This window comes from Panthera uncia (assembly GCF_023721935.1).
Source record: "Panthera uncia isolate 11264 chromosome C1 unlocalized genomic scaffold, Puncia_PCG_1.0 HiC_scaffold_4, whole genome shotgun sequence".
In the NCBI taxonomy this organism is placed as follows: Eukaryota; Metazoa; Chordata; class Mammalia; order Carnivora; family Felidae; genus Panthera; species Panthera uncia.
The window spans coordinates 1670364-1683736 of record NW_026057585.1 but is presented as its reverse complement, the minus strand read 5'-3'; the positions used below and the strand labels follow the sequence as shown (position 1 = coordinate 1683736).

The following is a 13373-nucleotide window of genomic DNA, read 5'->3' as shown; positions in this document are numbered from 1 at the left end:
CAAAACCTGACAAACAAGTCTTTCTGATACACTTGCTCTATTTACAATGGCAAAAACTACTGACAAGGGATTTATTGTTCATTTTGTGCAATCAGGAAACTAAAAGACCAGGCAGTGACCTAAATGAGACTTTTAAACTTTTGATTTTAATAAAATATTTTAGGACCCAGCAACTTTTCCTTTCTTTTTTTTTCTTTAGAGAGAGAGAAAGAGTGAGAGTGTGGGAGGGAGCAGAGGAAAAGAGAGAGAGAATCTTTTTTTTTTTTTTTAATTTAAAAATCTGTCAGCGCAGAGCCTCACACTGGGCTTGAATTCACGAACCGTGAGTGAGGTCATGACCTGAGCCAAAATCAAGAGTCATACGCTTAACTGACTGAACCACCCAGATACCCCTGATTTATAATTTTTCTATATATATGAATAGTGGCATTGTTTGAAAGAACATAACTGATAAATACAAGAATATTCTTATCAGCACTGTCTATAATGGACTCCTGAATGTCTGTTAACCACGAGAATGAATGAATAGTGGTATACTGATATAACTGAAATACTATATTCCAATGAACTGAATTAAATTAAATGATATGCAACAACATGGGATGAATCTCAAACATCATATTGAGCAAAAGAATACGTAACAGTATAATCGATAGATACGTAACAGCGTAATCGAATAACATACAGTTTAAAAACATGCAAAACTAAAATACATTGTTTAAGGATATATATACATGTTCAGAGTAGCAGGAAGTGCAGTAGCATGTGATCAGGGAAGGGTACAAGAGGATGACCCCACGATATGTGTTTTATATACTTTTCTAGATACGCTGTATTTCACAATTTTAGAAAGGTTAAACAATAAAATACAGAACTGAATGCCCAGCTAAGTTTTGGTAGTTGACTTTCAAAACAACTGAGTTCATTTAAAGGAGATGAGATGTTTTTAAATATCTGTTGTGATTCCAGTTGCAAATCACTGAAACTATCACAAGCATTCAGCTGATTTTTTTCCCCCTAGAACTTGTTTCTCTTCACAAACTAACTCTTGCTCATCTTCAGAATTCAGGTTAAGAGTTATCACCTCCCAGAAGTCTTTCCCAGTATCTCTTTCCTCCCCTATCCCACTAGCACTCTCTACCACCCACTTGGGTTGGGTTTCTTTCCTCTTTGTTCCCTCAGTCCCCACAACACAGTCACACATATATCACATGCACTGCAATGGTCTGCTGACTTTCCCTATCCCCCTTCCAGCCTCTCCAGCCACTCTCATCCCACTAGACTATAAATGATCTCAAAAGTAGGGACTATTGTCCCTGCAGAGTATTGGGTTATAAACAAAGAATCCTATGGAAATCTTCAGCAAAATTTAACTTTGGGACTTTGGAATACAAAGTTTAACACTTAGAAGGTGGTTTTGTTTGTTTGTTTGTTTGTTTGTTTTTTTACAACAAACCTAGGTTTGCATGGCCACAAACCTAAAGCCATGCAAAAACAAGAAATTATATACATATCAAAACATATACTCACAAAGAACATAGAGTAAAAATATCACTAAGTCATTAATTTGTACACAAAAATGAAATGGGCTTTACTCTTTTCATTCGGCTGATCGCATTACTTAAAGGAAAGAATCTATAACTATAGAGAACGAACTGATGGTTACCAGAGGCGAGGTAGCTGGGGAGATGGGTGAAATTAGGTCAAAGGGATAAACAGTACACTTATCGTGATGAGCACTGAGTAATGCACAGAATTGTTGAATCACTATATTATACTCCTAAATATAAAACTGTATGTAATGACACTGGAATTAAAATAAAAATAAATAAAGAGTCTAAAAGTCTCTACCTGGCATTCAAAAATCTGCCACACTCTATAGTCTGAATCTAATTTGCCAATTTTGACTCTCCTTGTTCTCCAAGAATGCCACCTACTTCAGTCATAGTGGTTACTTATCTCCCAAACTTATCAAGCTCATACTTGCAGGTTCCCTTATCCAGAATATGTTTCCTTCACTCCAGTTACATTAGTCCTACCTTTCTTAAAGGTCCAGCTTGTTTTACTACCTCCTATTCTTTCCCCATGATGATCTCTCTTCCTTCCAACTCTCTTGGCTTTTTTACCATTCTAACATGGAAAACTTGGGATTTTTACTGTTGTTTACTTCTCTAAAAATCTTTTGAATTGTGAAATATAAGACACACACAGAAGAGTGCATGAAACAAAAGTGAAAAAAGCTCAATGACTTATTTCTAAGTGAAAAATCCATGAAACTTTTTGCAAGTACAGAAACAGGAAACTGTTAGTACCCAGAAAGCTCGTGTTCTTTTCTAACCACTAATACCTACCCCCCCACTTCCCACACTTCCTAAAGAAAGGTAGGCACTATGCTCACAACTATGGTAATCCCTTTTGTGCTTTTCTTTACAGTTTTAATCACCTAAATACACAAACCCAAACACTATAGTTTAGTTTTTTAAAAACTTTATATACATGAAATCACACAGTATGTCTTTTGTGTCTGGCTTCCAGTACTGAACATTACATGAGAATCATACATGTTTTATAACAATGTTCATTTTAATTCTGTATAGAAAAGATATTTATGTTCATTTAAATAAATGGACAATTCATTTTTATCTATTCTGCAGTGGATGGACCTTTGGATTACTTAGCTTTTATTTTATTTTTATTTTTTAGTAATCTCCACATCCAACGTGGGGCTTGAACTCACAACCCCAAGCTCCAGAATCCTATGCTCTACTGACTGTGCCACCCAGGTGCCTTTGTGTTAGTTTAGTTTTACAAGGTATCAATGTCTTGTCTCCCCTGCTGGAATTCAAGTTTCTTGAAGCCAGGGACCATATATTATACTATTTTATATTTACCTTAGTATTTGTACAATGCTAAGCACATAATGGGTACCCCCAATCATGCTAAATAATGATTAAATAAATCTATGAGTAGTTTAGGAGTTGAGAAGAAAATAATTAGTGCTGGAAATCAACTAATAATTTTAGAGATAGTTATATAACTGGAATTTTGGAACAACACTACTACTTTAATAAATCAGAAGGTTTGACCTCTCCTATTTATTTACACCTAAGGATTTGTCATTTCTTGTTCTTCCTAAGCCAACTGAAAGGTAAAAACATATTTTGTCAACTATTTTCAAAATAAAATGAGAACAATTCAAAAGGTTAATTGTTACATGCTCATCTTTGAATGGTATCTTGCCAGAGTTCCTTTATTTTTTACTCTATTTCCTTAAATTTATATTAACTATTATACATTTAAAAACACACAAAGAGAAGTCCAAAGTTAGATTCTCTACAAAACAGAAACAAAAATTCTACTATCTAAGGTCAGCAGGAAATTAATCATTCCTATTCAAAAGTAAAATAACCAAATAGATGTTTAGTTCTAAAATGCTCTTCTACAGTCAGTGAAGGTTTCCTAGGCACTGTGTAAACATCTCAAAACAATATTTATACCACCTAATCTTCAGACCTACTCTCATGTTCTCTTGGAGAGTCAATTTTGTGTTTTCATTTGTTTGATTTTTATAAAACTAGAGCTTCATAAACTTTCTCAGCAAACAGGAAAATATACTTGTGGGCAAGATTTTCTGATTTTTCCATGTCTTGGTCAAGTACATATATGATGTCTTTAATATTAGTTTTACCAATACACAAGCTATAACAAGTCTTATAAATTTTGTTCAAGTTGGTAATCTGACATGACAAAAAATTGTGAAAGGAAAAGTGGTAAAGAAAATAAAATGGGGGCAACTGGGTGGCTCGGATAGTTAAGGGTCTGACTTTGGCTCATGTCATGATCTTATGGTTTGTGGATTTGAGCCCCACACTGCACAGCCTGCTTGGTATTCTCTCTCTCTTCCTCTCTCTTTTCCTCCCCCGCTCACACACTTTCTCTCAAAATAAATAAAAACTTTAAAAAAAAGAAAAAAGAAACAAAGGTAATCCTAAATTGAGGAATTGGTGCAGAAAAGAACACGTGTTATTAGATGTATGTAGCCAATTCATTACTAGCTAAGGACAATTATCAGAGCAAAATTTCGTATTTTTTTAAGATTATTTATTTTTGAGAGAGAGAGAGAGAGAGTGAGTGGGGCAGGGGCAGAGAGAGAGGAAGACAGAGGATCTGAAGCAGGCTCTGTGCTGACAATAGAGAACCTGATGTGGGGCTTGAACTCATGAACTGTGAGATCATAACCTGAGCCAAAGGCAGACCCTTAACCAACTGAGCCACCCAGGCACGCCCAACTTTAGTATTTAAAAAAAAATCCTTTTTTAATGTTTTTATTTATTTTTGAGACAGAGAGAGACAGAACATGAGCTGGGGAGGGCAGAGAGAGAGGGAGACACAGAATCCGGAGCAGGCTCCAGGCTCTGAGCTGTCAGCACGGAGCCTGATGCGGGGCTCGAACTCATGGACTGTGAGATCATGACCTGAGCCGAAGTCAGATGCTTAACCGACTGAGCCACCCAGGTGCCCCCAACTTTAGTATTTTTTAATGTAAAGTAACACTTTAACTTGCTAAGTTTCCAAACAGAGGCCAATAATAAATGTGCCTTTATTATTATTGTATTTACTAAAGACTTTCTTGGAAAGGAAGTAGACTGTTTAAAATATTACATTTATATTTCTTCATAACCTCTTCATTAAAGAAGAAAGTGAAACACAATAAAAAGTTAAATTACAGAGGCACGTGGGTGGCTCAGTCGGTTAAGCACCCGACTTCAGCTCAGGTCATGATCTCACAGTTCACGAGTTCAAGCCCTGCACTGGGCTCCAAAGCCTGGAGCCTCCTTCAGATTCTGTGTCTCCCTCTCCCTCTGCCCTTTCCTCGCTCACATGCTCTCTTTCTTTCTCTCAAAAATAAACATTAAAAAAAAAAGTTAAATTATAAATGAAAGATGATGTATAGTACTAGTAGGAAAGCCAACACATATATACCACAAATATGTACCACAAGACTTGTTATCTCAAGAGTAATTCTATTACAAAATGTTCTATTAATAAGGGAAAACTGCAATTAATTTAAAAACATTTTCTAAATTAAAATATTTCTTATCAGTTATTGATATTTAACTTCTAAAGATCCAGAAAATAGAATTAAAAAATTATTTCTACTGTATTGTAAGAAACCTACCCACTGTTTATTTTTGTAAAACAGCTAATCATACATGTTCCTTGTCGTTTAAAAGATTTTCCTCTCCACAGCTCAAGACAACTTCATTGTGTGGGCCTGCTTAGTGTAATAGGAAGTTATTTCACCTTCAATCTGGCTGGGGAACTACAAGTACCAAAATTTTACACTGTGTTATATTCTCTCTTGTCTCTTCCAGAATTTTGGAGTAATTTTGTAATTAAATTACATTTCAAGTAATTATACTTCTGGATTTCATCCTCCCCAAACTCCCCCATCCCTCAGATAGCTAGAGCACAATTCCAAGGCCAACTGAGCATTCATGAAAATATTCTGTCAGGTTGCTTCCTAAAAACATTCTGACATTCAGGAGTCTTTGAGACGGGCTACCAAACCCAACTGCATTACCTCTTTATCTTTTAGTCCCAGGAGCAATACTTCTTCCATAAGGGTGAGGCGAATATCCTTAGAGTCACCAGAGTCCTCATTGTCTGGACTCTTGTCTTGATTAGTGTCTTCCTCACTTTCCACCTTCTTTTCAGAGTTCTTGCCTACTTCAGTGCGACGGGCCCGGTGAGTTAAAGTGGTCATTCTCACCTGTTTCTGAAGGGGGGGGGGGGGGCGGTGACAAAAAAATATCTGTATGCATGCTTATGTAAACAAAAACATACATATTAACATACTACAAATGTATAGAAATATGAAATATATACAAACTTAAATAAAGGAATAATGACCAGAAAAACTAGGTTAACATATCTTTCCCAAAGTACACAGAAGGCACTGACAGAAAAATAAAATCAGTGATTTTAAAGACTGGTAGAAATGATTATCTTTTAAGTCTGCCAATTTTACGTGCATAGTCTATAACCCAGGAGTATATATCCATCATGGTAATTCCTTTCACAAAATGGATCCTCCCCAAGTTAAATATTATGGGACAGCATAAACATTGTGGAGCATCCAGGTCCAAAAGGCATATAATAATTTATATATAATTTGTATAAGCATTCAACGGCACATTATAATACACAAAAGAGAAAATTAAAAAATAAGAAAAATTAAATATAAACATATATTCTCATATTGTCTTCCCATAACTTAATAACTCACTTCATGAACTCCCTTTGGAAATCACTGCTACAGAATAATACTTAGAAGATCACTTGTAGTAATTCTATATAGCCAGAAAACTTTCATCTCTATCCCTAGCTAGCCATCTTGCAAATACACAAACAGCTGCCAACAAAAAGTACCAGCAAGAGAATATTAAAAGATTAACAAATTCTTTGTCAATTACAAAAAACAAAAAAACAAAAAAACAAAGCACTTTTATACCATATACCACAGATGTTTTAAAAATCTACACTCAAGAGAAAGTGCAATAAATCATCTGTGATAAAGTTTAAAATTAGCGTACTTTATTTTAAATAAATCTAAACATCCATTTTTAAGATGATATACAATAAATATTTTTCATCAGAAATCATTTATTTTTATTTATTTATTTTTTTAATTTTTTTTTAACGTTTATTTGTTTTTGAGACAGAGAGAGACAGAGCGTGAACAGGGGAGGGGCAGAGAGAGAGGGAGACACAGAATCTGAAACAGGCTCCAGGCTCTGAGCTGTCAGCACAGAGCCCAACAAGGGGCTTGAACTCACAGACCGTGAGATCATAAGAATATCTTTTTTAAGACCAAAAGAATGCATTCAAGAGCCTCTGTGACTGGATCCCATCCTACCTTCTAGCAATATTTCCCATTACATTACTCTCAATTATGTACTGTTAACAAACCATTTCTCAAACATGTCCCATGCTGCTACTTCTCCTCCTTTGTACATGTTGGTGTTCTCTCCTTTTTCCCTTCCTCTCTATTACCTACCCATTCTTCAAAGGTCTATTGAGGACCCAGGTAAAGCCTTAAGTGAATCTCCTTCTCCATTACCCATGTATGTCCCATGGCCAGAATTGGTCTCTCTCTCAGCTGTACTTTCACAGAACTTTATTTATACTTACATCCTTTAAAGTATTTATTATAGTCTTTCTTTTGGTATGGCTGTCTCTCAACTGTAAACTTCTTGAGGGCAGGGATATTGTCTTCTTGGGTTTTTATAGTCTCCATAGCAACTAGCACAATGTCTTTAACGTTGTAACTGCTCAATAAATATATACTGATTAAAATGAATACTCAGAAATGCATGTGAACATTTTTAAGAGAAATACAAGTGAAGTGACTTACAAGAGATTGTTTATACAAGGCTATATTTCAAATATAATTCTTGGTGGGAGGCGGGAAGAAGAGTGGAGGAGGAAAAAATAAAACATAAAATAAATGCTTACAGGCATTAGCCTTATTTGGCACTGTGAATAGGGTTTATTTCCTAACCCAATCCAAAAAAACTTTAGGTCTTCAGAGAAAAAAAAAAAAAATTAAGGGGAATTTTGAGGAACTAACACCCCCTCGACATTTACAAGTTAAAAACACTATTTGAAAAAAAAAAAATGGCCAAAAACTAACTAAATAAGAACCTCCCTCTCCTCAGAAAATAAAAAATCTGGAGGCTGTTTTTGGACGTTAGGAAATGTATATCCTCCGTTGCTTACCTGACGTTACTCCTGGGTTACGGCCCGACGCAGGTTGCAGCTTGCGCTCTGTTTTAGGGGGACACCTGTTCCCCCTCTTCCCCCCCGTCCTAGTAGGTAGAAAAACTTCTCAGCCACGCAGAGAGCACAAACTTCCTGATCCTTCGATGCAGAGAAGGAATAACACATCAGCTTCCTCAGGATCGCTAGGCAACCTACCTTGGTGTTTCTTCATTGGACCAATCAGAAACCGCCAAGGTTGAGCCCAGCCAATCGGAGCTTACGAGGGGAGGCTCTCCTCGGGCTATTGTGTTGCGATCCCGACAAACACCACCAAAAGGAGGCAGGTTTGGGTCAACCTGACAGCTGGTCAATCCAATGAAGTAACCTTGGTAGAAGAGAGGAAAGGGAGCTGAGATCCCCACCCCCATTAAATCGTCCAATCAAAGCGTTCAGTGAGCTAGCACCAGCTGCCAATCAACAAAGGTTTTTGTTGGTCAACCTCTGTAGCAGGTGTGTTAACTGTAGCAGTGTATTCTAGGACAATTCGGTGAGATGTGTTGGGATCCAAAAAAGCTAAGAATAAATAAACATTTTAAAATTGGTTGTTTTCGACAATTAGCTTGTCCCTAACTTTCCTGTTCCAGAAAAACCTGATCTGGGTCAGTTTGTGTACGTTTATGTGGTTTACATTAAACAGGAATAGGTACATTTCTACCATAGCATACACCCCTACCTTCTCTATCAGCGCTTGTTACTGGCAAACCCATGGGTAATGTATGTTTTATAATATGGCTGCTGAAAACTGCAAGAAGCAAACAGACCAAGTTTTAAGTCTTCCTTTTCTAAGGCAAAGGAAACGGTCAAAGCTGAAACCACGTCCCAGGTTTCTCACTAAAAGCACAGTATCTTTCATACGACCACTTAAAGATTCTGGGAAGTGTGCTCAACTCTTGCAAAGTATCATCTACCAAAATGATCATAGAATTAGTGCCTAAACATCTTCTGCTAAATAAAAATTAGAAGCCATGAAAGAGTCTAGATGCTGAACAATATTTTATTTATGCTGCCAAAAATGCCAGACCTTAAAAATCAGTCCTCATTTTTGTCTTCAAGTACAAAAATGTTAAAAAGATAACCAATTTTTAATGGTATGTTATGTATTACCATGTTAATACACTCTATTCAGTACTCAAAGTACTGAAGAATACGGTTTTAATGACAGTGACAAACAGTTAAGTGGTATAGTTTTAACATAAGTAAAAAGTAAATTCCTACCAAAATTTAATAACAAAATAAACGTTATTTGTTTTTAAAATTGACTTAAAAGTTAACATACGTTTAAAGGCAGTATCCATCAAAATGGAAGATAGATCAATATTGAACAGATAATGAACAAAATCAATTATGACATTGGTACTTTTGATTTTACACAAAAGTTCTCTTGGATTGTCTCAGATAATATGATAGTCACGTAAAAATTCATTTTAGTGTACTAACTGCTTAAGACTATATATAATTTTTCACAGGTAGGGCAAATACACATTAAAATAGTAATAGTGTCCTTTAGTTTAAATGTTGAGAACTTTGCAAACATGCAGAAGAATTAATTTTCATATATGTTCCTTTGGTTCACTAAATTTTCTTCTTTTTGGCACTGACTCTTGACTAGAAGTATCAAAGTGATGAAGGACCTGTCAAAAGAAAACAAGGATACTTTCCAGTTTACATGTTTTTAATTTTAATTTTTTTCACATCTGTAAAGTTTGTTTGTTCCTTCCTTGCCTTCTTTCTTTTTAAAAGTATACGTAGTGTAACTATTTCCTACTAAGATAGTATATCTGAGTTGTTTAAAAGTAGGGTAAAATTGGGGCACCTGGCTGGCTCAGTCCAAGGAGCATGCCGCTCTTGATCTTGGGGTTGTGAGTTTGAGCCCCGCACTGGGTGTAAAGATTTCTTAAAAATAAATAAATAAACAAACAAACAAATAAATAAAGTAGGGTAAATTTTATTACTGATATATTTATATCTTCTTGATGGCTGCTGAAAGTACACACTTGTAAAATGTAAGGTCTTCATTAGGGCTATTGGAGAAATCAGAAAGATCTAACATTATGTCCTCAAAATATTTTGGAGGGTAAGAGGGAAAAAGATTTAATAATGAGCTGCAGAGAGAGAAACATTCTACCTTGGCACCATGTAAGGTTTAAATCATGTTTTCTTTTTTTGTATTCCTGGTACTTAGCAGTGCCTGATAGCTATTAGACATTCAATGTATAATCTTGAATGAATAGGAGGACAAATTAGGGAAATTCCTGAAAGTATTCCCTGAGTTACTCAACTTTGATTTTTCTGGAAAACAACAACAACAACAACAACAACAACAACAACAACAAAACCCCACCTCACTAATGATACAAATTGAATGATTTTGAAAAAAAATCAAGGCTTAATACATTGGGAAAAGTCAGACAACTTAATATATTAATGAAGTATCAGGTTATTTCATTCCCTTCTTAAGATATGTAAATTAAAAATACTATTAACAATATTTTTGAGATTACCCCTTTAAAGCAGTCTTATGTATTCAGTTGTCTAATTTTAACCTACTAATAATACTAAAAGTTATAGTTGAAAATACAAATATTTATCTCAGAAATGGCAAACATATGATCTGACTTGGTACACAATAAGGTCCCAAATATGAAACAACTGTTAAAAAATTTAGGTCAGGAAAATTTTTCTTTCCCCTAAGGTACTGAGGGGAGATGCTATATTTTTAGGGAACAAGTTGATTTGGTAACTTATCTTATTTCTACTTCATTTTTTATCTCTAGGAAGCTCAGATCAAATTTCTGGCCCAATTGTAGCTCTACATAAATAAAATGGTTAGCTCTACATAAATAAAATGGCCTAAATATTCTTATATTTTCTCATTCTACCATATTTATTCATATTTAATTTTCTCATTCTATTCATATTTTTCTGGACACACTGACTTTTATTTTATAGATTCCTCCAACTATTTCAAATTATTGATGAAATCAGTATATATTTACATGGAAAAAATTAATAAACAACCATAGCACACCTTATTTTAAATCACCTCATTTTTTAGAACCAATTTATACACAAGATTTGGATATCAGTACTCTGAGGTAATATCCAGGAATATTATCATATTTAGCATTTAAAGTTTAATCTATAGTAATGATAGTTTGATACTTGCCATTTTTTTCAACTTGTATATTATCATAAAACTTACTGTTTTCCCAGATTTGAGTTGATTTCTCTTCCGATTTTCCTTAGAAGATTTTACTGGTTGATTTCCATTAGCCTCCACAAAGACAGAATAATCATCAATTGGTTATTTCTCAAAGAATAACCAACACTTGAAAAACAAGAGGCAACTAACTATATGCAGTTTTTAAAAAAAGCTTTCCTGAGATATAACTGAGATATAATTCAGATAACATACAGTTCATCTATTTTAAAAAGCATACAGTTCAATAATTTTAATTATATTCAGAGTTGTGCAACCATCATTGCAGTCAATTTTAGAATACTTCATCACTCCAAAAAGAAACACTGAGGTTTGTTTGTTCCCTCCTTCCTTCTCTTCTTTCTTTTTAAAATTATACATAGTGTACCTATTTCCGACTAAGATACGATACCTGGTTTCTTTAAATGTAGAGTATACTAATCATTTCCCTATTCCCCCTTTCTCCCACTAGCTCTGAGACATTCTCTTCTGTCTCTACAGAAATTCCTACTCTGGACTTTCATATGAGTAGAATCAAATAATATGTGGACTTTTATCACTGGTTTCTTTCATTTAGCATGTTTTCAAGGTTTATTCAGGTTGAAGCATATATGGGTACTTCATTCCTTTTTATGGCTGAATAATATTCCATTGTATGGATATACTACATTTTGTTTATCCATTTTGTCTATTGATAGATAGTTTTTTTCCACCTTTGGCTATTGTAAATAATGCTATCTATGCAGTTTTTATTTTATTTTTATTTGAGAGAGAGAAAGAGAAAGTGTGTGAGCAAGGGAGAGGGGCAGGGGGAGAGACTGAATCCTAAGCAGACTCCAGTGCTCAGCATGGAGCCCGATGCAGGGCTCTGTCTCGTGACCCTGGGATCACAACCCAAGCCAAAATCAAGAGTCAACGCTTGGGGCACCTGGGTGGCTCAGTCAGTTAAGCATCTGACTTTGGCTCAGGTCATGATCTCACGTTTTGTGGGTTTGAGCCCAGAGCCTGGAGCCTGCTTCGGATTCTGTGTCTCCCTCCCTCTGCCCCTTCCCCTCTCGTGCTCTCTCTCTCAAAAATAAATAAACCTTAAAAAAAAAAAAAAAGTCAATGCTCAACTGACTGAGCCACCCAGGTGCCCCTATCTATGCAGTTTTTAAAATGAATATTGGACGATGACAAATTGTTAGCTGTCATATTACTATTCTCTAAAAGGACATGCTTTTCTTTTCTTTTTTTAAACTTTTTTAACGTTTATTCATTTTTGAGAGACAGAGCATGAGTGGGGGAGGGGCAGAGACAGAGGGAGATACAGAATCCGAAGCAGACTCCAGGCTCTGAGCTGTCAGCACAGAGCCCAACGTGGGGCTTGAACTCACAAACCAGGAGATCATGATCTGAGCCGAAGTTGGATGCCCAAATGACTGAGCCACCCAGGCGCCCCAGACATGCATATTTTCTGATGTGGGAAGTGTACTTTTCCATATAGCTTCCTTAATGTATATACAGTTAAATATTTTCATTTCTTGCCCTTTTCTAGTAATAATGCAGTCATGATTCTCAAAAGCAGCAATACTTTGGCAGAGAGTTCATATACAAAAACATGAGCAATGTCACCAAACTCCATACCCGAAAAACAAATAACCCAGTGAAGAAATGGGCAGAAAACATGAATAGACACTTCTCTAAAGAAGACATCCGGATGGCCAACAGGCACATGAAAAGATGTTCAACGTCGCTCCTTATCAGGGAAATACAAATCAAAACCACACTCAGATATCACCTCACGCCAGTCAGAGTGGCCAAAATGAACAAATCAGGAGACTATAGATGCTGGAGAGGATGTGGAGAAACGGGAATCCTCTTGCACTGTTGGTGGGAATGCAAATTGGTGCAGCCGCTCTGGAAAGCAGTGTGGAGGTTCCTCAGAAAATTAAAAATAGACCTACCCTATGACCCAGCAGTAGCACTGCTAGGAATTTACCCAAGGGATACAGGAGTACTGATGCATAGGGGCACCTGTACCCCAATGTTTATAGCAGCACTCTCAACAATAGCCAAATTGTGGAAAGAGCCTAAATGTACATCAACTGATGAATGGATAAAGAAATTGTGGTTTATATACACAATGGAATACTACGTGGCAATGAGAAAGAATGAAATATGGCCTTTTGTAGCAACGTGGATGGAACTGGAGAGTGTGATGCTAAGTGAAATAAGCCATACAGAGAAAGACAGATACCATATGGTTTCACTCTTATGTGGATCCTGAGAAACTTAACAGAAACCCATGGGGGAGGGGAAGAAAAAAAAAAAAAAAGAGGTTAGAGTGGGAGAGAACCAAAGCATAAGA

General features: G+C 35.8%; 2 protein-coding genes across 6 annotated transcripts in view; both read right to left on the bottom strand.

Annotated features, from left to right (window-relative positions):
• The window catches only part of GOLPH3L (golgi phosphoprotein 3 like), a 35636-nt gene extending 27299 nt beyond the window's left edge, over positions 1-8337 (bottom strand). The window contains exons 1-3 of one of the 2 annotated variants that reach the window (XM_049616357.1): positions 7783-8337; positions 7195-7331; positions 5585-5779 (exon numbers count right to left, since the gene is read on the bottom strand). In XM_049616357.1, coding sequence (XP_049472314.1) covers positions 5585-5767 — 183 coding nt within the window. In that variant the 5' untranslated portion in view covers positions 5768-5779; positions 7195-7331; positions 7783-8337. The remainder of the gene's footprint in view (positions 1-5584; positions 5780-7194; positions 7332-7782) is intronic. The other variant, XM_049616356.1, reaches the window with a different exon arrangement.
• A 461-nt stretch (positions 8338-8798) lies between these two features.
• The window catches only part of HORMAD1 (HORMA domain containing 1), a 20135-nt gene continuing 15560 nt past the window's right edge, over positions 8799-13373 (bottom strand). For 3 of the 4 annotated variants that reach the window (XM_049616354.1, XM_049616351.1, XM_049616353.1), the window contains 2 exons: positions 11027-11098; positions 8799-9455 (listed from right to left, as the gene is read on the bottom strand). In XM_049616354.1, coding sequence (XP_049472311.1) covers positions 9375-9455; positions 11027-11098 — 153 coding nt within the window. In that variant the 3' untranslated portion in view covers positions 8799-9374. Of the gene's footprint in view, positions 9456-9496; positions 9846-11026; positions 11099-13373 lie in introns of those variants that run through there. The other variant, XM_049616355.1, reaches the window with a different exon arrangement.